The 26980-nt window shown below is 33.5% G+C and overlaps 1 protein-coding gene across 1 annotated transcript in view; it reads left to right on the forward strand.

Moving 5' to 3' along the window:
- The window catches only part of LRP1B (low density lipoprotein receptor-related protein 1B), a 542706-nt gene that overhangs the window by 416593 nt on the left and 99133 nt on the right, over nt 1-26980 (forward strand). The window contains exons 34-39 of the mRNA XM_012650500.1: nt 6516-6739; nt 7846-7952; nt 14306-14422; nt 16122-16295; nt 17998-18123; nt 24292-24456. Of these exons, the coding sequence (XP_012505954.1) occupies nt 6516-6739; nt 7846-7952; nt 14306-14422; nt 16122-16295; nt 17998-18123; nt 24292-24456 (913 nt within the window). The remainder of the gene's footprint in view (nt 1-6515; nt 6740-7845; nt 7953-14305; nt 14423-16121; nt 16296-17997; nt 18124-24291; nt 24457-26980) is intronic.

Consider the following 26980-nt stretch of genomic DNA (forward strand, 5'->3'; position numbering starts at 1 on the left):
TATAATCTTCAGAAGTATTTAAATGTAACAATAATATATATACATACTTAGCAAAACATTCAAATAGTAAAAAAGTACATGTAATGAAATGTAGGTATCTCTTGCATCTACACAAACTCGGTATCCTTGTGCCAAACCTGCTTCTTAATGGCGGTCTCTCTTCTGGTTTTTGTGTGCATCTTTATAGAAGTAGATCCATATACATGAGTAGCTCATGTTTTACATGCAGGAAAAATACCAGATGTAATGTATTGTTTGCTTTCGTCCACTTAATTTGTCTTAACGATGGAAAATATATCTGGTCAAATTATTGATGAGCTCATTACCAAAATTATAATGGGAGATTATGGACCTAACAGCAAAACACATGAATATATAGGTTTTTTTTACTACAACTGATACACATTCATTTAATCAAATTTATATTCATTTTCTGTTGACTTTAATCATATAACTTTGGTTTAATGAAGACATAGACTTTGACAAACTTTCCTTCTCTTTTCTTTTTCTTTCTTTCTTTTCTTTCTTCTTTCATTTTTAAATTTCAGAATATTATGGGGGTACAAACGTTTTGGTTGCATATAATGCCTTTGTCTCATCCAAGCCAGAGCTACAAGTGTGCCCGTCCCTCAGACAGTGCACTCCACACTCATTAGTTGTGAGTTTATCCATCCCACCCACCCAGTGAATATACTTCCATGTGAACACCTTAGTGTTGATCAGTTAATACCAGTTTAATGGTGAATACATGTGGTGCTTGTTTTTCTATTCTTGTGATACTTCACTTTGAAGGATGGGCTCTACCTCCATCCAGGATAATATAATAGGTGCTAGTTCACCATTGTTTTTATGGTTGAGTAGTATTCCATGGTATACATATACCAAGTTTTATTAATTCACTCATGTATTGATGGGCACTTGGGCTGTTTCCATATCTGCAATTGTGAATTGTACTGCCATAAACATTCAAGTTCAGATATTGTTATTGTAAAATGTCTTTTTATCCTTTGGGTAGATGCCTAGTAGTGGGATTACTACATCAAATGGTATTTCTATTTTTAGTTCTTTGAGATATCTACAAATTACTTTGCATAGGGGTTGTACTAATTTGCAGTCCCACCAGCTGTGTAAGAGTGTTCCTTTCTCTCTGCATGCATGCCAGCATTTGCAGTTTTGGAATTTTTTTATAAAAGCCATTTTCACTGGAGTTAAGTGATATTTCATTGTGGTTTTGATTTGCCTTTCCCTGATGATTAGAGATGTTGAGCATTTTTTTATATTTTTGCTGGCCATTATTCTGTCTTCTTTTGAGACATGTCCTTTGCCCATTTATTGATGGGGTTGTTTGATTTTTTTCTTGTTAATTTTCTTAGAGTTCTATATAGATTCTTATTATCAGCCCTTTATGGAACGTGTAGAATGCAAATATTTTTTCCCATTCTTTAGATTGGAAAAAAAATATTTTTCATTTCTAATATATTACATTGTGTTCACCCTAATGATAGTTTCCTTGGCTGTTCAGAAGCTTTTTAATTTGATGAGGTCCCATTTATTTATTTTCGTTGCTGCTGTGATTGCTTTTGGGGTCCTTTTCATAAATTCTTTGCCTAGGCTGATGTCTATAAGAGTTTTCCTAACTTTTTCTTCTAGAATTCCTAAGGTTTCATGCCTTAAGTTTAAGTCTGTTATATATTATGAGTTGATTTTTGTGAGAGGTGGGAAGTGTGGATCCAGTTTCGATCTTCTGCATGTGGTTATCCAGTTTTCTCAGCGCTATTTATTGACAAGAGATTCTTTTCCCCAGTATATATTTTTGTCTGCTTTGTCAAAGATTAGATGACTATATGAAGATCGTTTTATATCTGGGTTCTCAGTCCTGTTCCAAAAGGCTATATCTCTGTTATTGTGCCAGTACCATACTGTTTTGGTTCCTATAGACTTATAGTAAAGCTTGAAGTCTGGTAGACTGATGCCTCCCAATTTGTTCCTTTTGCTAAAATCACTTTGGCTATACGAGATATTCCCTGGTTTCATGTGAAGCATAGAATTATTTTTCTTGATATGCAAAGAATAATGTTGATATTTTGATAGGCATTGCATTAATTCTGTAGATCACTTTAGGTAGTATGGACATTTTAACAATATTGATTCTGCCAATCCATGAGCATGGTAGGGCTTTCCATGTGTGTACATCCTCTACAATTTCTTTTCTCAGTGTTTTGTAGTTCTCCCTATATAGGTCTCTCACCTCAAAATTTCTTGAGAGTGGTTTTACATTTTTGTCTTAATAAAATTACATTAGATGATAACTAACTTTAATAAAGTTGTCAGGTTTTAGTCTGAAATGTATGTTCTTGGCATGCCTATGATCAAAGAATGACGAGACATGCCAAAGTTAGACAAGCATGAAAATAAGGTTTATTGAGGAGAGAAAGATAGGATTATAGGGCAAGAGCAAGATAATAGACTTACAAAGTGTGATATATACGCCACAGATGATGACCAGATCCATTGTCTCAGCAAACGGAGAGCAAAAGGAAGGACACGAAAAAGGGACTGGTTATGGTCTATGTCTTCTTTTATAGTGCCTGGATTGGGATCTCCCTCGTGGTTCAGACATCACCATGGAACCACTTTGATTGGACAGTTGGGAGCTGCATGACTTGAGTCTTATTGCACATGCATATATTCCACGAGCCCTCTCTGAAAGCCCATTTGGTGGTGGGGGTGGGGCGGTGAATCACAACAGTACCCACTTTCATCCCTAAGAGACCCGGAATCCCTGCTATCTACCTAACAAAGTGACTCAAAATTTCTATTCTGAGACGTACATCAAGATGAAAAAAATCTCAAACAAAATATGTGACATCACTTCAGTCTATCCTTGTGTTAACTAGATTTTCTTAATTTATATTGCTAAGTATAATATTGCTAAGTATAAGAATTTTATTAAAAAAGAAAGCAGTATTTTCAAGGCTCAAATACTTTAACTCCCCCCCTTCATAGGTTTTTCCTCCTTCCTGTTTTAAAACAAATGTCTCCAGTGACTTATATCTTTAGCTTACAGAAGCTGAATGTGACAGATACCTAATATCCACACCTATAAAGAATAAGTCATTTAAACTAGTAACCTCTAATTATGTTACAATCGAGCCATCCATTTTTCCATAAGATTTAAGAATTCCATTCATTTGACTCATATATCTCTACAAATAAGAATGCCTCAGGCCTCAAAACTTTGGCCCTGTATTTAGAGAGCTTATTAGAAAAAGAATAGACAAAGCAGTCCAAATGTGTCTTCTATTTTGTGCAACAATCTGAGCAATGCATTTTGTTGTCAGGGTAACCACATACTTCTGCAGTCTCTTAAACATGACACATTAAATTAGTGCCTCTATTTCATTGGCCTATCTTTCTAGTGAGCTAGTTGAAGAGGTAAATGAATGTTTTATATTTTCTTCTTCCTTCCAATCTGGTGTGTGTGTTTGTTGCGTTTTGTTTTGTTTTGTTTTGAGCCTCTTTGGAGGCAAGCTTAGCTTTCCCATTCTGTTTTCCCATGTCAGTTTCCATTTCCACTCCCAGAATCACTTTCCCTGTGTTTTCCCACTGTTCATATTTACCAGATTGATTGTAGTACCTTTCCATAAATTGTCTGATCATAATATCAAAATTCAATAGGAATTTCTGCCTTTCAGTCTCCATGCAATGTAGGTCTCTTTTATATGGCTCGTACTATTCACAATCCTGGTCAAGGTGTGAGCAATCAAGTGAGATTTTTTGGAACTCAGTACAAAAGGTTATTTCCTAGTTTGGCTATAGGTTAATTGAGAGTGGGATAATACTGTTGCCACCTACCTATTGTGATGGAGATGGTTTTCTTCCTTCCAATTCCCCTCTTCTTCCTCCTCTTCTTCTTTTCCTTTCTTTTTGTCCTGTTATACTCTCTCTAGTGTTGAGGATCAATAAATATTTAGTGTGTTGTGAGTCACTGAGGATGAACACCTAGGAACATCTTCACTCTCTGCCATCATTCTCTCAGAATTATCTTGTCATTTATAGCATGACTTTATGTTGAATTAATTGCATGTGACTGTCCTTTACCCTGTATTCTAACTAATTTAGTTGTTACTGAAATTACATTAGGGATTCCTTGATCCAGGAGCCAGAGAATAAATGTACATATTTAAATGACTCTGCAAGTCATCAGTATCTCTTGTGCTTAGCATGAAAAGTAAGAATTTTTTTCATTTCATTTCATGTTCTTCACCCTAAAAGGTCACCTAAATTTGTTTTACTTTCCTGGAATTCACCATTAGTAGAATCTTCACCAGTCTATTTACCTGAAAAAGTAAAATATCACTAAACAAAAATTCAGAGTGCTCTAGGAACATTAGGAATTTGTTTAATTTTTGGCAGTCCAGGTTTAGAGGTATAGAATGGAATGATAATTAGCCTTTTTTTTTTTTTTGAGCATGGATAGAATAAACTAAAAATCCTAAATTCAACAAAAGTTGATTTTTGCATGAAATATGTAATATTATATCAGATACCATTAGGATAAAAAATCAGGTATATATATATATATATTTATATCTGATAAAGGGAAATTAGGTATTTTTCTACTCTCAAGTTAGACAACAGGCATCATATTTTTTTCTGTGCTAAAGATTTGTTCTCCTGATGTTAGAAAATTATAAATATGCTTCAACAGGCTCTAAACAGCTTATAAGAGTAGTTTTTCCCATTATCTTTCATGTTTATAAATTATGATTCACACTGACATGCACATGCCATTTGGTGATGTATTTGTGTTTAAATGATGCCAAACTGAAAATAAAAATGTACTTAGCTTAAATGATACTGGAGCATTTGAAAACGATTTTTGGGGGGTTTGGCTAGGACAAATATTTATATTCTAACCATCTATGAATATTATTTATGTGACATTTCTAGAGCACACTGTATTGCAGAGTGCTTTACATTTAATTCAGTTAACTCTGAGATATTACTTGGTATATGAATAATGCTTATTGTTGGAGTTGAGAAATAGGGTACTATATAATTTCAAAATTTCAGTTTTGAAGCAAAATAGGTTAAAGTATTGATAATAAAGGACATTAGAAATTGTCTATAAGTTTTGTGTTTAGTTCAAGCTATATTTCCCTTCTTTGATATCCTAGTAATCACGCAGCAGACGATGACTTGTAATTCCTGTTCCCATTTTCTTTTTAAGATGCTCAGTTTCTTCTTTTTTGATCTGAGTCCATTGCTTAATAAAGTCTGTTCACCACCAAACCACATAAGACGCTGTCATGTGTTAACAACCCATATTTTCACTGTTTGCCAGGCCCTAATGATGCTTTTACACATTGACTACATGTCTAGTTGTAATCACCTTCAAATAATTGTTTCTATTCTTGCTACAATACCGCTGGGAATCCCGTCCCATTTTTGGTTATGCACAATAAACCTGACCACGTCAAATCAATTACTACACTAGTTCCTGCTCAAAGTGATCAAGTAAATTGAAGGGCATAGAACATACGTTATTTTCCTTGCTTTCTAGTTCCAATGAACTCTCTTACCTTTGTCTCACAGCAATTCAATAAAACTGAATATTAAACCCAAGCTATCAAATCCAAGCTATCAAATGTAAAATAAATGACAGATACTGTGACTTTCCTCAAAAGATGTTAAAATATAGCATCTCTCTGACTGTGTCTATATGTACTAATATATTTTTTTTCATTTTTTAAATCAAATTGTGTGTGGCAAGGATGCAGAGCAACTATGTGTTTCTTACATTGCTGAAAAGGGTGCTATTGGTACAAATCTTTGAAAAATTTTCTAGCAGAATCTATTCAAGCCAAGTGTATGTATATCTTAAGACTCATTGATTCTACTCCTGGGTATATACTCAAAAGAATACTCTGAAAAACACGTACTAGAATATTCATACCTTAGTTTCAATGGACTAAAACTGTAACGAAGCCAAGTGGACATCATTAGTACAATAGTAAAATTATAATATATTCATAAATTGAAATACTATCCAGCCATAAAAAGTATTAATGACTGGCACATACAAAATATGGATACATTGCACAGACATGTTGTTGAACAAAAGAACTCCAGAATAGAATAATATGATTCTATTTATATGGATTTGTTTAAACTAATCTATGGTGTTAGATATCAGAATTATTGTTATTCTCAGGAGAATACTGAAGTGGAGGAGTCACAGGTGAACCTCCTGTGGTTCTGGAAATATCCTCAAATGGTGGTGGTTAAACAGGTACAGTCATAGGTAAAACTCTGATAATCTGTATTGTTTAGATTTGCACAGTTCTACTTCTATAAAGACTAAAAATAATATTAAGTATACTTTTGGGAATCTGTGCAACAATTAACACCTATCTTCCTATGATTCCCCCATAACCTCGATGTATAGATAAATAAAACTGCACTAAATTACTTTCAAAACTACTGTGGTATGTCATTTTGTTTTCTTTTAGTGCCCTGAATTTAAAAGGCCCAGGGACATTGCAGTTGACTGGGTTGCTGGAAATATTTATTGGACTGATCATTCTAGAATGCACTGGTTCAGTTACTACACCACTCACTGGACCAGTCTGAGGTACTCTATCAATGTAGGGCAGCTGAATGGCCCCAACTGCACCAGACTCTTAACCAATATGGCTGGAGAACCTTATGCTATTGCCGTAAATCCTAAAAGAGGGTAAGTTAATGGCTTGGTATTTGTATTTCTTGATATGAGAGTACATTTTTAGAGATTGTGCACTGTACCTTTGTTTCTGTAATGAGTATTCAATGTGTAGTAGATTAACATGACTTCTGAAAATCTCTGCACTTCTCCTCCTATACAAAATCATGTTCTTTTCACACCAAATGGTGACACAAAATATATTTTTTTTCTTGAAAGGTTGCTGTATTATACATTCAGTACGTGTGTGTTTGTATGTGTGTATCTCTGTATGTTTGTATGTGTGTATTGAACAATAATGAGACTGATGTTATAAACACATAACCCCTGTTCTTAATCTACAATTGAATTTTCAAAATATTAAACATAATATTAAACATATTAAATGTATAGTATTAATGTTTTTGGCTATTTTTGATAATAAAAGATGAAGGCACATCTATAAACCGATTTTAACAATGTAATACAAACATTTCCTTTCTTTTACTTGGAGATGTAAACCTTCAAGTAATGACCAAAAAGAAATAGGAAAATGTTAAATAGAACTCCTAATCATCCATAAATTGGAGCATTGGCTTCTAAGTAAAAAGAGACAGCTTTTACTTAGTTACTAGAATTATGAACTCTAATTTATGACAAGTACTGTCTAATTTATGACTAATTTTTGTTTGATGAGGAAAGAGTTACTTCTTTATCAAACAAAGCATGTTGATGCAGCATCTATAGTAAAATAACTATTCTATTACAAAAAGAGGAAAGTTTCAAGAGATGGAAATAGTTTTCTTCTGAGATTTTAAAGGAATTTTTTAAAATTGAACTTTGGATAACAAACAATGAGCTATGGTCTGTCCTATTAAACGAAGGTTCTCAGATGTTAGTGTGTATAGGTAAGACTTTGTTGACAAAGTTGATTCCCAAGACTCTCTATTGGAATATTGGATATTGAATATTGGATACTGCATACATTCTGTATATTTCAAATTAGGTTTAGGAATATACTTTGTATAGGACTCTAGAGGTGATGCTAATGCACATGGTCTGAAAAGCCACTGCTTTGGGGACCAGAGTCAGGTTACAATAGCATCATCACCAGGCTAACCTTCTTGACCTACTGTCTTCAGGATGATGTACTGGACTGTCATTGGGGACCACTCCCACATAGAGGAAGCAGCCATGGATGGCACTTTGAGAAGGATTTTAGTACAAAAGAACTTACAGAGACCCACAGGTATGATGTCTTTCTGATACTCTAAAATGCGGAGCAGGATGCTAAGCATATTAGTGTTAGTAATTCCTGCTAGTTTTGTTGGCAATATAATCATTTAAACAAGTGGATAAAATAATTTATAGTATGATTTTATAGAACTCATTAACATTTCATGTTCTATTTTTCCAACTTGAAAGTCAGGTCCTTATTATACTCCCAGTTGTATTATGGGAAAGTTATTGGAAAATTGACTGATTTGTAAGGCTACTAGTAGGATTTCACATGCATTAAATTTTGACACTTTATAGCCATATTTTAGGGTATTTTAAAAGATATATGTTAATGATGTCAGGATATTTGGTAACATTTCTTGAGGATGAGAGATCAAATGGATGAAGAAGTGGCTAAATATAGTTAATTTGTGTGAAAGATTTGATGATTCCTTGCTTTTTCCTTAAGAGCTCCTTTCATTCTGACCTTAATCTCCCCCAAACGTGTTATCGAAGCTACTCCTCCAAACGATCTCTACTTTCAGGGCTGTTAAGGAGCTCAGGTCTCTTCTGCCTCCACGTTCTTTCTCTCATGGCATTTTTCTCCCAGCTCCCCCACTAGTATGCCCTTCCAATTTTTTGTCTACAAATCTGAATCTTTCCCATCTTGTAAGGTCTAACTTTAGCACTACTTCTTCGATAAAATATTTTAAGACTACAGGAGTATCAGGAATTCTGTGCCACCTACCCCACCCACTACATTGCCATCAAAAAGACAAAATGCATCATCAATAACACATTATGTAATAATTGTGCATTGTAATATCTTTTGTGATTTAAAATTTATTTATATTTGGCACATAATATGCTCATTAACTTGTAAGGTGCCTTATGCCTTTTAATTCATCTAAACTGTTCTTACTCTTTATGGGAAGAAGCAGTATTTGGGATATAATCTGTTTGCATAAGGGTATCTCCATTCTGTGATTTAACGAATACTGATTGAGTACCCGTCACATGCCATAAATTGTTCCAAATGCTCAAGAAACAAGTTCCTATCCTTGTGAAGCAAGTTCCAACCCTCATGAAACTTATCTTCATGTAGAGGATAGAATATGTGTTTATATATAATGTCAGGTAGTTATAAGTGCTACATAGAAAAGAAAACACATGGTAAGGGATGAGCTGTTACTGGGGGTACTGATTTAGTTATAATTACCAGAGAAATCATCTCTAGAAAGGTGATATGGAGAGACCTGAACAAAGAGAGCTAGCAAGCTATGTGAATATATGAGGACATAAAGAATAGTAAATTCTGAGTTAGGAATGAGGTTAGCATTTACCAAAACAACAAGAAGGTCAGTATACCTAGAAGCATATAAGCAAGTGAGGAGAATGCAATTTATGAGGGTGGCAAGGTGACCAGGAGCCTGGAATGCATTGGTAAAGACTGGATTCTAGTCTAGCTTTAAGGGGAGCTATTGAAGGACATTGAAGTTCCAGGATCTGTTGAAACAGTGCTTTGCATTTCTCTTTTTAACTTTTTCATTGTTGACTAATTTTAGACTTGCAGAAAAGTTGCAAAATTACTAAAAAGCTTTCTGTTAACATTTTACAAAATCATAGTGTTTATACGACATGTTTTTATTTTAAAGAATGACTCTGGAAGCAGTTTGTAGAATTGCCTGTAGGAGGATGCTGAGAGGGGTGCCTAAGGCAGGGATTCTTGTACAGGCTATTTAGGAAGGAAGTGTTATTCAGGAGAAACTTGTAAAAGATGGAAAGAGAAGGGGAAAGAAGAAAGAGTCCAGTAAACTGTATCTCAGGTCAAGTCTAGCCTTGGCTTGAGCCACTGGGGTTGTGCTTTGGAGCATAAACCTCATGCAGGCAAGGGGGTCAGCTTTTTACATGACCCTTCAGTTATTGATTGGCCTTCGGGCTGTAAAATCCCAAACAAAGCTGCTCCAATCAGCTGAGTACAATTCTTTGGAGGAGGGCACCTGTAAGCGTTCAGCTGCTAATGCACCTGTTGGGGATGAGTACTCATGCCTAGCTAGATCTGGGCAGGTATCACAGCATCTCTGACAATGGGCTTAGCAAAGATGCACATATCTAATATCTTCCATGTGTTAACCATGCTGGTCAACAATACTACAGGTTACTTAGTGATAAACATGGCACAGTCACTTTTCTCACAAAATGCACATTTAGGAAAGAAAATAAAATGAGTCATGCACAGGAGTAAGTACAGTTTTTGCAAAATGCGAGAATTGTTCATGTTTTATAATATCATCAGAGTCAGAGGTGGAAAGATTATCTCCAATACAGAAAAACTATGTGAAAGATGTCACTTCAATAAGTGCTTGAAGGATGGATAGGCATTTGAAACGTGGGCAGATAATTTCATCATGAGGAAATTTTTATAAAGGAATCAGATTTTGTAGGTCTGACTTTGGAGTCAGATACACTTCATTTCAAATCCCAAGGATCATTTATTAACTGTGAGATCTCAGAAATGAACTTATTATCTTCAAACTTCAGTTTTATCATTAGCAAACCAAGGGATAATAGTAGCACAAAATAATGCAGTATATGTTAAATTAAATAATGTCCTGAGCCTGGGGCTTCAGTGTAGAACATATGGCATGATCTGCTGATGTCATGTGTCATAGTGCACCTAGAAGGGGACAGGTTGGGTGACGTAACATGTGCTGAGAATAGAAGACCTTAAACGCCAAAGTGTTTAGACATGATTTTTTAGCCAATATTGAGCCATTGTATAGTTTTGATTAAAGGAGTGATTCGAATACGATAAGTCTGAAAATGGCACACTTAGAAAATATACACTAGGCCGGGCGCGGTGGCTCACGCCTGTAATCCTAGCTCTCTGGGAGGTCGAGATGGGTGGATTGTTTGAGCTCAGGAGTTCGAAACCAGCCTGAGCAAGAGCGAGACCCCATCTCTACTAAAAATAGAAAGAAATTAATTGGACAACTAAAAATATACAGAAAAAACTAGCCAGGAATGGTGGCACATACCTGTAGTCCCAGCTACTCGGGAGGCTGAGGCAGGAGGATCGCTTGAGCCCAGGAGTTTGAGGTTGCTGTGAGCTAAGATAACGCCACGGCACTCTAGCCAGGGCAACACAGTGAGACTCTGTCAAAAAAAAAAAAAAAAATATACACTATATTAAACACAAGAAGCATAATCTGCCTTCTATTTCAATCAGTTTTGTGTTGGATGAGTAACATGTTCCATGAGAGCAGAAACATGATCTCTTTTGTTCTTTGCTCTGTGCCTGGTACCTGGCAGTGTGTGGTACAAAGGAGGTGCCCCATGGGTATGTGTTGGGTTAATAAATGCTGTGTCAGATAAGAATACTTTCCAGTAGGAGGATATGTAGGATTACATGAGCTTGATTTAAATACCCTATTCTTGGATATTTAGAAGCTTATTTATGTTGCCTGCTATCTCCCCCAAATTGCAGCAGTTTCTAAGAAAAGAACTACACAATGGCCCTGGACAAGTCAAAATTGTTTGATTCATTAAGAAAAATTCTTTGTTCTTGGCCAACAAAGGTCTCTAACTAGATAAAATGGATAGAAATTTTAGGACTATTTGATGTTAACGTGATACATTTACTTTAATGTCATAAATATGTACATGTATGTGCATGTGTATGAAAAATAAGTGTGTGTGTTTGGAAAAATCACTTTAATGTAGTTTGGAATGTAAGACTTTAAGTAGGCAACTTATCTCAAAAATACTTTTAACGATTTTAAAAAATAAATTTGATATAGTGGTAAATATCTTCAGGTTTTCAGCTCCTTCTTGTATCACCTCTTAAATCAAGAATATGGTCTTGTACACTTGCTGGTTATAACTACCTTACAGAGCTTGGCTTTCCTTGAAAACAGAATGTATATAATCTTTTTTTCTATTTCTGAAAAAATAGTGATTTTAATTTGTTGCTCTCTCCAAATCCTTCCTCTTAAATATCACATGGGTTCTATGGCCATTTCTCATAAGATTTTGTTTTCTCCATTTTCTTTTAATTTTTTTTAGACTATAATAGAAATAGGGGAACTAGTGGATCTCCGAAAATTTTAGAGTTCAACACTGAGATTTAAAAATCCTAAGATGTAATCATACTCTTGGTATCATGAGAGATGTTATGGATATGACTACATGCTCAGTGCCATTATCATGTGTCACTTAAACTTAGTAAGCCTGTGTCTTTATCTTTTATAAACCTTCAAATTGTGCTTCCATTATACTTGATTAAAACAAGTATGGCATTTTGTTTTAAATTTTCTCTACTTTTGCTGGCTCAGTTCCAAATATTTGTCTTTCCCAGTTAAGAATGAGTTTCTTGAGAATTGATTTTTTTTCATTTTATTATTGGTTCTTTATTAAAGACAAAAAGGAGATGTGCTATTTTAAAGATAGACGTGAACTTGTTCTTTCATATAAACTTGACTCTCATCTCTATAACAGGAAAAGTCAGTTGATTCCTTTATTAACTTTTTAATTTAAAAGACTATCTCTTTTATTAAAGGGCTTAAGAAAAAATCAAAATCATCGATTTGTGGATTTTTTGGAATATAAATCCCACTCATCTATAAACTTTGTTATATAATTTTTATCTAGATATAATTCCATCCAATAGTACAGTATGTGGCCAGAGCTGATAAAGATGGGTATGTCTTAGAGAAGTGTGGACCAATAATGCAATATGTGATACCTTGGAGAATTTTCTATTGTTGCTCAATCTGAAAAGCAATATTGTTAATTAAATTGGATTACACATTTATTGTATTCATATTTTTTGTGATTACCAAATTTAATATTTTTAAATTTAAAACCAATTTTATTGGGGACAGGTTTTTGTTTTATTTACTTCATTATTATAGCACATGGGTAGAGGAGAAGAAAAGTATTATCAACCCTTCTTAGACAATTGTTTTGAACTATAATGACAGCAGCAGGAAATTGGATCTTTTTATGGTTCATGTTACTCATAATTATACATAGAAATGTAAGAACCTAACTCCTAACATGACTCCAAATATAAAACTAATTATTCAGCAGAAACTAGTAAAGCACGGACCACTTGCTTTAATTGTTATCATTTCTCAGAGGCTGGTTGGGCATAGTACATCTCTAGACTTACTTCAGCAACAATACTTATATTTAGTTTGATCGCATTTGGGCTAGATGTACATACTTACCTGAAGAATTGTTTGCAAATAATTTTCACCATGGATTTTTTTTCATTTTTAATGGATTATTAAGCCTTGTTCCATCTACACAGGAATATAAGTTTAGCACAAACTCAAAAGTACCTTTCATTCAGTTGCCTTGCCATTCACCAATTCCTAAGTTGTTTATAGAATATTATGTTTGGGAAAGTTCTTCAGCTGCCAAAGGTATTTAATTGCAATGTACGTTCAAATTATATAATATGTCATATCTAAAGACTATGTCACAAAAATTAATCTACAGTCATGAAGATTTATCATAGAATTTATGTGTCATAGATCTTACTCTTCCATATTGAAGGAAGTTTACTTTCTAAGATATTCTATGTGTTGAGGATATTTTTGCAGGAAAATACTTGCTGGACTCCTATCACATGTATGGAATCAAAAAATTAAATAAATAGAAAAGCGTTTTTTTGACCACATACTCTTGTAGTCTATTATTATTTACTGACATATACCTACAATGAAAATGAAGACAAGTGGTCTCAGAGAAAATTAATTTAAGTACCACTAGAACTTTAATTGAGGACTTTTCTATTCATTGTTCTCTACTATAAAGAACAATCTTTAGTCACATTAAACTTCAGCATGCACCCAGGTATTCAACAACACTGTAGGTCAATTCCAAATGGATTAAAATGTCTTATGTTTAAAGTCCGTGAGCCTTTTATGTTCTGAGAAGTATACCTTCATTACGGGATTCAAAATACAATTAATTACACCAAATCTTTTTAATAATGGTTGGATAAGTGATTTAAATAATGAATTTATTCTGTATAGACAAAAATTAGAGATATCATGGTAAAGTCTGTTAGAGAATAGCCATATTTAAGAAGCCAGTAAGTATGGTTAGAAAGGATATTTAAGGTAGCTTTTCCTATGTGAACTAAGATTTTTACTATAGTTTGTTAAGTAAATGCTGTGTAATCTGAGCACATGTATTTGAGATAAGGATTGAGTTATTTCAATTTTTCCTATTTCTACAGTACCGTGATGTACACTAGGAAACTTCTGTGATGCTTGAAGTAAAATATCAACCATAATTATATGTCAAGAAGCAAAAACATAATTTTTAATAATTTTAAACCTTTTCTGTTATTTGTATGTGTTGATTTTGTAGGTCTGGCTGTGGATTATTTTAGTGAACGCATATACTGGGCTGACTTTGAGCTCTCTATTATTGGCAGTGTTCTGTATGATGGCTCTGATTCAGTAGTCTCTGTCAGCAGCAAACAAGGTTTGTGAAGTGCTTTTGTTTTTGTTTTTAGTTGTTATTGAGAATTTTAAATAACAGTACATAAATATAACTATGGAAGCTTTCCTTAAGTTCTTTCTCTTTTCAACGTACAGCTCTTACTAATAATTAAAATTGTTATTCCTACGACAATAACAAAGAGGCCAGGGCAGAAGAGCTTCTTCACTTGGACACACGTGGGCCATTGCTGCTCAGATTCACAAAATAATTTCATTCTGTTGCTTCTGTGCCTATTCCATTATGAGCAGGAAACTTTAAATAGTCAAGATTAGCACCTGTGAACGCTAACTTTTTTTTCAAATTGCAATGATAGCAAGCAGGAAATGAGTTATCCTATGCAGTCTTCATAGTAACAATTGTTACTACTGAAGCATTCCTTTATCCACGTGAAAAGCAGTGTGTGAAAAATGCTGATTTAATTCCACCATCAGTGACTGCAGCATCTACTCATGCTCTTCTGTTGCCCCACCCTCTTTTGTGGCCACCTCTCTTCCTGCCTTTTATTTTCTACTCTCTCATTTTCTCGCTTCCTACTGCGCCCCACACTTTCCTTCTCTGGCTGTCTCATTTCTTTCTGCTGAATCCAATTTCTTCCCTTTCTGTTTCATTTTCCTTCTTCTATTCCAACTCCTTCCCACAAATGTTTTTACCACAAATTATTCATAATATGCACTTGGTGTTTTTATATTTGCATATTATATTTACTGGATATATCTTTGCTTCCTGTTTTTGTTAAAGAAAGAATATAATTAAAAATATTTTATATTTTTAATATAAAGAAAGAAAAGTAATTAAATTTAATTTTTATTGTGCCTCTGCCAAAAGTGTGTTTTTTGTATGAATGACCCTAGATGGGAAAAATGTCCACATTCCTGCAATTGATTATAATAAAGATAATCTGTTTCATCTTAAGTGTACTTTTTACTCTTTCACAAAACATTGGAGAAAAACATAAAAAGCATTTTATATTTTACGATGTCGAGATAATTAGTAAAATATAAATGCCATTTTGCTTTATTGAACTTTTTCTTCAAAAGTTCAAATAATTCTTCTTTTGATAAGATCTCTTAAAATAATAGTCACAAAATGTGAAAAATGATGGTCACCATTATTTTTTGCCAAACTAGTCATATGAATGATTGTCATTTACCAGTTTATTTTTTTAATCTCATTTCTAAAACTAACAATAATGTTAAATATTATTTTTCACTTTACTCTTTAAAGACAACTCATAATTGTTTCATAAATCAGTCATTCATGCGATCTAATTTGATAATTGACCTGAACCAGAATGTAAATTGAGTTTTGTGAACTTCCTGTTTTTGAGTTTAAGATAAGGTTTTTCTGTTCATAGGGTTTTCTTTTGTTTGTCAGTTGTATAGCAAAGCTTACTCTGCAAATAGTAAACCCCCAGCAAATGTTTTGTGATGCTGAAGATGATTAAAGTGATGATAGAAATTATTTTATGCCCTGAGTGACATGTTTAGTATCTCGCATATCCCTACTGCCAAGAAATTAATTCTAACAACTTCACAGCTAATACTAAAACTATTCCAATTCTGAAAATTTATTTGTAAAGAACAGTAATATGATTTTCCATATGATCTTGGATAAACTTAGTTTTTTGAAGTCTGATTATGTACATTACAACTTTAATAACACCACCTTTTTAAAATTCTAGGTTTGTTACATCCACACAGAATTGATATTTTTGAAGATTATATATATGGAGCAGGACCTAAAAATGGTGTTTTTCGAGTACAAAAATTTGGCCAGGGTTCAGTAGAGTACCTAGCATTAGATGTTGATAAAACAAAAGGTGTTTTGATATCTCATCGCTATAAACAACTAGGCTGTAAGTATATTTTATAAAATTGTCTATATTTGGTGAAATTTTTATATCTCTCAAAAGAATAGATTTTTAACTATTTATTTGATTTCTTAACCCTAGTAAGTTAAGTAACTTTAATTTTGACATCAACAGACTTTTCAAATTACCAAAGTCAAGTTACAGACAATGCAAAAGTTTCCATCTTTGACATAAAAGGTATTACGATTTTCAGTGTTTGGCCTTGTTTACTTTTAATTAAAATTGACTTTGTTATAAAAATTGTCTGTTTTTCTAAAATTCTTAATAAAAATTTGTGAATCTATAGATGAATCATGCAAATAAGGAAGTTCCCTGTTAGCCATTTTGACTCTTGTTACTGATAAACAAGTCACTATTGTACCATTACCATTCCATCCTTAAATATATCCAAGGAGAACTCTTCCCAAGAATTATATTTTTTCTGATTTATGTTTATGACTTATTATTGTTACTCTCCCTCCTAGAAAAGAGTGGGTAAATCATTAAGTTAATTATCTTGAGACATATGTTTCAAATACGACCATCAAAAACATTGAGGAACAAAGTGAAAAAAAAACCAACGTGGCTGAAATTCTAACAATCTGTCTTTATGTATCAGTTCACTCTTCGAGAAAATGTTTAAGATTTATTTGTAATTATTTACGACAACTAAAAAGGGATTTTACCTTGTTTGCTGAAATTATCTAGAAAGATAACAACTGATATTTATTCTAATCAGTTTTGGAAACATTAAAATAAAATATAGTCCCCCAAAACTAACAGAAATTCTATCCAAAGTCTTGCTCTTCTTTACCAATGATCTGGCATATAAGGCTCCCAGGTTGGTATGAGGACACTTCCTCTCATCCTTTAGCTCTATTTGATTCGTATTCATAGTCAAATATTGCCACATTCATATAAAATGAATAAACAAAACCCTGCCTTGAATATAACAGACTTTTAAGTAGTGGTTCTTAAAAAAAGAAAGCCACTTTCATAGTTATCAGTTCAGCTATCTAGGTGCCATTTCTTTTTCATTCTAGTGACATAATCTCTAGGAAAGGGCATAAATCAGCTATGACTGAAAGTGATGCTGATTAGATAGAAATTTAGACAAAAATAAATACGGCACACATTTACACATGCACACAAATTCCTCCCTGATGGATAGGAAATCATTTTAAATATGATTTTTAGGGGGGAAAAAGTCGTACCTTCTGTTTGTTTATGCTTCGCACTGACAACTACATATGGATGTTAAGCCGTTGTAAATACTAGAGGGAAGCTGTTTCCTACTGTTTGAACAGTCCTATGAAGATCTAAAATGAGAGTTAGATCCCTGAAGACTTCAGGTGGCTTTACTTTTAAACACAGCCCCAAACTGTACTTTGGGTTCTAAGACGAAGTCTTTTGCCAAAAGCAATTAATCACAAGGAAGAGTGACAAATATAGATTAGAACAATTTCTCCTTTTTAAAAACTATGATTAGGACAAACTTCCTATTAATGATAGACGTTGTATAGTAACTTCTCTTCACCTATAGAGGAGAACTTTAACATTGAAATGAGATACTCCCAGTAGAAATTTGATGTGATTTCTTTTCAACATTGCTAATTAATCATTTCACTTTACTGGTTTTTATGTTTTTGAAACCTATTGTATCCATACTTATGCATTTCTTTGTCTTCTTTCGTTTTGTTTTAATCAGTACCCAATCCGTGCTTGGATTTAGCATGTGAATTCCTCTGCTTGCTGAATCCTTCTGGGGCCACCTGTGTGTGCCCAGAAGGAAAATATTTGATTAATGGCACCTGCAATGATGACAGCTTGTTAGGTAGGTATATTTCATTATTCTGTAAATAGTGAATTAATACTCATGACACGTTTTTACAGCTATTGAAACTGAGCAGAATTACCCGCTCCATTGTCGAGTGAGCTTCCTTGAAAACAATTGTCCGTGAATGCTTGCGTAAGCTATTTTTGTCTCTGGAGAAGACTTGCTATCAATTCGTCCTGTATTTGTTCACAAAGCAGCATTGACTATTTACATGCACTTAACAACAGATTGAGAACTTTGAAGACACTCACAGAATCAAAAGACGTATTTATGTATCTCTTGTATTAGAGAAGACAATCTTTTTGAGAATGCCATTCTGCTATGGCTTTAAACCCAACCTAAAAATCGATTTAGTCATTGAATAAGTTTATATTGAATGCCTCCTGTGTGCCAAACACTAATTTAGAAATTGAGAATTAATTTAGAGACCACCTCAGTTTCTTCTGTGTAAGATTTGATTTGTAATAAATAATGGTACTAAGAATAATGATAATAAATATTCTGAGTGCTTATGAGCAAGGCATAACACTAATTTAAAAACTAAGGACAAATTTAGAAACAAAGCTGATAAGATTTCTTTATTCGTGCAGTTTATATTTTAGAATCTAGAGGCTGAAACATTATTTCAGATGGTAAGTATTAAAGAACAAAAAGTCAAAAATAAAATCAAAACCATAACAGTGTGATAGGAGAGGGAAATAAGAGATGTCTCTTGAATATGTAGGTAGATTGAGAATAATTTCCCTCATATTTCAGACACTAACCTTAATATGAAAAATAGTTATTAAAAATGAGAAAATCCACACTTACTATTAATAAATTTTATGTCACAGACAAAAAAAATCAGTGCTCCAAAATCACTTGTGGAACACAGCAAACTTTTTCCAATGAGGTACAAACTTAGATCTCTTCATGGTGTGGTTTCCTACCTGTTGTATTTTCCTCTACTAGAATGAACTCCTCACATGAACACCGTGTCATTGCCCTCAGTCAGCATCTCCACCCCTTTATAGTTTTCTCTTTGTTCTCTGCTGAAGATTACATGCAATTTGAAGACTTTTGTCTTATCTAAGGCACTCAATATCTAAAACTATCATAGCTTTTTTCATTTAATATATATTCTTTAAGCAATGGGTATGCAAAGCTGAAGAGGTTGAAAAGATGAAATGATGAATGATATAAACACCAATACATAGATATTTACGTGGATAGTGATACAAGTCACAGAAGAGATTGAGTTAAAACTATTGTAAAGATTCAAATGATTATACAACTAAAGGATCAGTTAGAATGTCCTATAGGATATGATCTTTGAACAAGGTCTGCAAACACAGATTGCATGTAGTTTAAATGAGAGTAAAGGAAGAGGACATCGAGACAGAAGAAACTGAAAATATACGAAAACATGGCATGTAAAGAAAATAATGAGTCATCCATTTCAGTTAGTGTGTAGGATGTGCAAAGCACTGTTGTGAGTAGCAAAGCTGGAAAGCTTTTAACAGAGAGCTAAGTGTCAATCCTGTTTGGTACTTTGAATGGGCACGTTACTGAAAAGTTGTCAGTGGCACTAGGATCCCCTTCCCCTTTACCAATTCTCCTCCCAATCAGAGTAGCTGTGATTTGATGGAAGAATAAGAGAATTAAGTGTACATTTTCAAGCGTCATTAGGTACCACTTTTTCACTCGCTGTTCTGACTGGGTCATAGAGGTAAACTATATGAGGGTACATATTCTACTTAACCTCTCAGAAATAATTCTTTAAAATGTCAATGACTCCTTTTCTGTAGAAGTGCCACATCTTCAGTAGTCCCCCACACACCCCTAACCAGTGCCCTCGTAGGTGTCTTCTGTGTACCATGTCTGCTTATACAATCGAGGTGGGAGAGACAGCCAGGAGAGAGATTAGGGTTATGCACAGTAGGCTAATAATGCTACCAATGTGACTTTTACCTTGGCTCAGATGTCATAAGTATTTGTTATAGTCAAGTTTTAGGCAGTTTTCATGGGTTTTACTTTTTAATTAGACATCACTGTCTTTTCTATATAATCCTCCTCTTTTCCCCTTTGCTTAGATCAAGTTATTTATCCAGCAAACGAAAGTTGACATATACTCTAGAAGAACTTGGCCTGGGGTGGAGCTGAGATGTAGCTGTGGATTAGGCCAGGGTCTACCACTTAAATAACTCTGTTGGCCTTGGACTCTAGCCTCCATAGGTCTCAGTTTCTTCTACATAAAATGAGATTGACTCTAAATACTGCTAATAAGGCCAGGCGCGGTGGCTCACGCCTGTAATCCTAGCACTCTGGGAGGCCGAGGCGGGCAGATTGTTTGAGCTCAGGAGTTCGAGACCAGCCTGAGCAAGAGCAAGACCCCGTCTCTACTATAAATAGAAAGAAATTAATCAGACAACTAAAAATATATAGAAAAAATTAGCTGGGCATGGTGGCGCATGCCTGTAGTCCCAGCTACTCGGGAGGCTGAGGCAGAAGGATCGCTTGAGCCCAGGAGTTTGAGATTGCTGTGAGCTAGGCTGACACCACGGCACTCACTCTAGCCTGGGCAACAAAAGCGAGATTCTGTCTCAAAAAAAATAAAAATAAAAATAAATAGTGCTAATAGCACTACCACCGATAATGGGAATAATAATAAACATTTTGAGAGATTATGAGCAGGGCATAATTCTAAGTATGGTTGATATATATTACTTCATTTAATCTTCACAAAACCCCAATGATGTTATACTGTAACTTCTCCTATTTCAAAGATGAAAAAATTGAGGCATTTAGAGACTCACTTGATTATCTAACAGTACCCAGTAAAGTGGCGACACCTCAAGGTGAACCTCGCTGGTCCATTCTGGTAACAGTCACCATCACACAGTGTCCCCCGTGGTACCCTTTTTCAGAGTCGTTGGAAATAAGAACAATAATAGCATATACAGAATGCCTCGCCCAATGCTTCACAAAAAATAGACACATAGCACTCTAAATCTGTCACTATGAAGTAGGTAAGAAATTGAAACACAGTTTTTGCTGCATTAAATCACCAAATTGTATCATTTTATACTTTAAAGAAGGAAGCTTGTTTACCTAAATGCAATTTATCCAAGATCTAAAACTTTTTTGAGGATTTGTTTTACTATTTCAACTCTGCTTTAAAGACATGAATCCAGAAAACTCTTCAAAGCTCCTTCTTGTAATTTCAGAAAAAAAAATCTTAAATTTAATCAGATCAGAAAGTTAAAAATATTCAGATTGACCTCTACATAGATAGGCCTTGGTTATAGATAGTTTGGACCACTTTAGTTAGAACACAAATAAGTGGATTTCAGAGTTATTGATTGGTGTAGATAAATGCCAATTAATTTTTTCTGACATTAAAATTTGATGCAGCCAAGTTTTTCAGCTCTTTATAATTACTTGTCTTTCTCTAGCTGCTATTGTTAAATGATGGGCACACTGAATATTTTTAATCTTCATGTAAGAAATTTGAAATTCAAATATTACTCATTCTTGGGGAAGTATTCACCTGCTCTTCCCTATAGTTGATTATAATTGCTGGAGCTTGCCTTCTGGGGGTGATTTAGTTATTGACAAAAGCAGCCTTCTTTTTCATTATAGAACTATGACTGTAGGTTTTGAAAGAATGTAACTCCACTTCCATTTCACCAGGCAGTGTTGTACTTTTAAATTTCTGATGCCTATAATGACGCACGTTATAGAAATGCACATGCCCCAACACATAGGGATTTTGAATATCTTTGTGGTTTTCGCTGAACATCTACAGGTGAAAATGAGTACCCTCATAATAATCTAACTATGATCATAATGCCTTAAGTGTTTATCGTCACTGTTCACATTTGCAGCCTTTATGAGGACATATAGTGCTGAATTAGAAGTATTTCGGAAAATTTTAAATTAAGTAAGCGTATTTCTTGAGAGTCTTACCTCTAAATTCAATTATTTGCTGGAGATTCACACTTGCATTTGCATAGGCGTCTCCAATTTAATATGTCAAAGCTACACCACCCTTTGATTTCCTCTTGCTCTCGTGTTCTCACTTAGTTGTTCTGGTCAGAAACTGAAGAATCATCAATGATTTTCCCTCATTCTCCTTATGCAACTCCAATGTGATATTTACTTTCCAGTTACCTTTAGAATACATCCACATTTATCCAACCCACATTATTGTATTTTAGGTTATCATTTTACATAGCCTGGAAAATTTATACAAAGGCCTAATAGTCTCCCTGCTTTCAGTTTAACCCTGCCCATACATTCATTCTTGGACTTCTTAAACTCTTCAAAGACGCCAGGTTACTTTTGGGGTAAACTCTAAAATCCAAGGATCTTCTCTTAGTCTCTTCTTATCTCTTCAAAGATGTTTATATCTTGTAATTCCTTCTTGCACACTCTCTAATCCCGGTCCAGTCACAGTGACTTTCATTCTGTTCCTTCAGTGCTCACCTTTTGGCCTTCGTAGATGTTATTCCACTTGAGCTCTACCCTCTGTGAACCTTGCGGGCACTCAGTAAATAATGTTGAATAAGATTGTTCCTTGGTTTTTTGCCAAATGAGCATCTCAATTGCCTTTTGAAATTTAGTGATTCACCTTATAGACCCACCTCTCAGCTCTAGTTATCTTTCTACTAGTCTAGATATGGGCTGGAAGTTAAATTCTCTTTTGTGTCTATGTATGTATGATATATGCTTGCATACTTAATATTTACAAAGTTTTAAAATTTTACCTTTTTTCAAATTTTCTATTTAATATTTACCACAAATCTGAGTGAAGTTGTACATTTGTCATTAAGGCCACGTTAAAATGAAGTAACTGAGGCTCAGATAGGTTAACTTGTATGCCTAGTAAGTGGCAGAACTAGGACCTAAACATAGATCTCTTTACACCACTGTAATTAAAAAATATGACATATATTACCCTATGAAAGAGTTCTTCATATTACAAATGCAAACTTTAGTAATGCCAACCTGAAGCCTACCTACATGGCAAAATACTGGAAACTTTGCTATGCAACAAGGCAAGTGTCAGAATTGTATGACACTTCTGGCAGTTCTTATTTATGACAGTGGATATGATACTTGAATCATTTTGTCATTTAAAGTCACTGAGGTATTTTAAGATGCTCTTGTGATCATGGCAGTGATATAGTCAAGCTTCCGTGTATGGCCCATGTATGGGCCAGTGCATCTCGAATAAGAAATACAGGCTCTTTTGATTTTACCTACTTTCACCATAAAATAGGCTTGGCTTTCGTAGAGAGCATATTTTAGAATAGAATGCCTATTACAATATTCTCAGTCATTTTCATTCTATTGGACACTATGTCCTGCTCAAATCAAAGCAGTATTTCTAATGGAGCAAGGCCACGTCAACATACATAGCAAAATTACCTGGAAAATGATTCAAACCAATCTCTATTATAAATTTTACTTACCATATTGTTAAAAATAATTTTGATGCCCCCAGGAATGTCCAGCCATTTTTATTATCAGCCAAAATGTCATTAAATAGATAGATTGTGCAGAATTGTTTAGAACAAATATTACATATGGAAATGTTTCTGACATGGTTCTGTAACCATCTGTATCAAATCTAAATGACATTTAGTTTGGGACATTTATGTATGACTAATGTCAAAGAGTATGTCTTCAAATAAACGTTTTTCTATATTATAAATAACATATATATACATGCATACATACACACTATAGGACACAATAGTGTGTGTGTGTGTGTGTGTGTGTGTATGCTATAAATTTATCTTACATATTTAACATTTAATATCAACTACTCCTAAAAAATAGGCTATGTTTGTACACATCATAGAGACAATTTCTTGTTTGGAAAATATATTACTTTTAGAAAGTTTCAGTTCGTTATATTGTTTAATATTTAACAAACAGAAGAAATGGTTAATAATGCTTTAAGTTTAAAGAAACATACAAGTTAATATTTGTGTTCATCATTCAACAATTGAAATCTATTTCTCTTTTCAGATAGTAGTTTCTTCTATTTTTGTATGTGGGAGTTATTTTATGACAAAAATAAGATCGTAGTATTTAAATATTTTTATTTATTGGAATTATTCTCATTAAATCATCCCCTGAAAAACATGCTAATTTTACATTTCTTCCCATAACCAGATGATTCATGTAAACTGACTTGTGAAAATGGAGGAAGATGCATTTTAAATGAGAAAGGTGATTTGAGGTGTCACTGTTGGCCTAGTTATTCGGGAGAAAGATGTGAAGTCAACCACTGTAGCAACTACTGTCAAAATGGAGGAACGTGCACACCCTCAGCACTAGGTAAATATTAGAGTATCATTGTATCTTCAAATCATTTGCATTTTTCCTCATATGTGAAAAATAATGAAAATCCTTAATGTTACAAATATAATTTCTGATATCTTAATAAAGAATACAGTAACACAAATTAAATTGAACTATTCAACATAATTGATGGCATTTATTCTAAAGTCAGTGCATCAAAGTTCAAGCCACGAAATTTAATAAGAGTAATGGTCATTACCAAGTGTTGAGCACGTACCATGTACAGGCTCAGTGCTGATAGATATTCTGACCCTGGCTCAGAAGGATTAGTAGAACGGGTTTTCCAAGCCTTACATGTTTGACTCCAAGGCCTATATTTTTTAATTGCACAAATAGGTTCCCTAATTCTTGAAAATCAATTGTTATTGAAAATGAGGTTCATTTTAAATGTAAACTACACCAGAACATCTGACAGCATTCTGATTCCCATCTAGAATTATAATTACTCTATTGGCATTGCATTGTAACATACAAGATGCTTTGAAAATGTCAGGTTATTCCATTTTAGAATATACTTGAGATTGTTACTAATTTATTCAATAGCCATGTTTTCAAAAAGTGTTGTGTTCTCTATAAAGTGAACATTGAAACATATTTTCTTACTGACTTTTATTAAATTTAAAATATGTTCCCATGAGAAATAGGTAACCCAATGCATAATAAAAATCTAATTTGCAAATTCCAATATTCAGTGCAAGGGACATTATGCAACTGGTAGAGTGCAATCTATGCACATTTAATTTTACTACCATAAATGGAAATTTAGTTAGTCAAATGGAAAATCAATCTATACTGTCTTCACATCCCCTACACGGTTAATTTCTATCTTACTTACTGGGAGTTCTCACTGCTTCTATTGCTTATGCTATTCTTTAAAGTATTTAGCATAATGATAACTTAAAGAGTCACATGAAGAAGAATTTTCAGTGGAGTTCAGAGAAACCAAGCTGTTTCTTATTTGCATTCTAATAGTAAAACTTTGATAGTTTTATGTCCATAAATATTTTTGACTGTGATTAATTTTTAATTAAGATACTCTAACTACTTAATAGCATTCTGAAAAATATATTCAGGAGGTTGATTGGAATATAAAAGGCACTAGGAGGCTTACCACATGTTTTTATTCTGCTTAAGAGAAGCTAGTCCTTACAGTTAACTATATTCTATCACTATAGGAGTAATCATAGTACTGAGTTCCTTATTGAATATGTAAATGAGAATCCAAGTTCAAGGAATGTGCGATTATATTTTAGTAACACAGATAACATCTCCTTTAGGGAAGAAGTTTTTCTCATGCCAAACGAGTTGTTTGGAGATTTTATTGTTTAATTGGTACCTTAATTTTCTAAATTCATTGTGCTATAGCTATATTTATATTTAGAAATATTTAGGACAACTAAACCATTTGAAATTCTGAGCTACGGCTATTGAACATATGATAGATCCACAGGGGCAAATCTTTATGAAACAGTGAACTTGCTGTCCTCTTAATGGATCCTGAATTGTATAAAATACAGCACAACTTTTAATGTTTTATTCAAATCCTTTGTCTAGACTTTGCTGCATTCTTAAAATGTATATTTCCACTTTATCTATGTACCCAAATTATTAGATCTTGCTTTATATAAATAATATGTTCAGGAAAAATATTTCAAATTAGTACTACAAATGAGCTCTCATATGTATTCAACTTGAGATATGGCCATATAGTTTATTGTTTTATAGCATCTAATAATTAATAATTAATAATAATATGATATCCAATTAAGTCATTTACAAAGCATTTTTTACTTTTAAAATGTGGTTTTATAAAAACATTGTTTGGTACTATAGACTGTAGAACCTCATTATCTCCACACAAATGTTAATTTGTTAAACAAATCCCAGTGGGCAATTCATGGATTTATTCATTGTTGGTTTACTTACAGTTAAGCCTTTTGGCAAATTCCTATGTGTACACTATATAACTAGGTTTTGGGGCAGACTTAATTAAAATTTATAAGTTTATGACAGTTGTATAGAACAATAATAATTGAACAAAAGAAATGTCACCAGTTAATTAAAGGTACACATCTGTGAGGCATAATTAAAATTTTCCATATAGGAATGAGTTTTATCATTCCTTAAGGTTTTTTTGGTAATAATTAACACTAAAAATAAAACATATGAGCTATATTCATATAGCTCATAGAAAGTTACTACAAAATGAAACATTTTGACGTTGATTATATCAACACAGATCCGTGTACTTCATTTTTATGACCTATTCATAGGAGGATATATTTAAGATAAAATTTGCTTTGAATAAAATAATGGAAGTCACAGTAAAGCATACTTACTATTAGTCAGTTATTTGATTACTGAAAATAAAGGAACGTTTATGAAATTCATGAAAGATTTTATACATGATGGATAACATTAAGACATTTATTCAATTAACAGCTATATCTGCAATTAATCTTTACCTTTATGAATATTTATTCTGTAAAGTATGTTCATG

This window comes from Propithecus coquereli, unplaced genomic scaffold, assembly GCF_000956105.1.
Source record: "Propithecus coquereli isolate 6110/MARCELLA unplaced genomic scaffold, Pcoq_1.0 Scaffold33, whole genome shotgun sequence".
Lineage (NCBI taxonomy): Eukaryota > Metazoa > Chordata > Mammalia > Primates > Indriidae > Propithecus > Propithecus coquereli.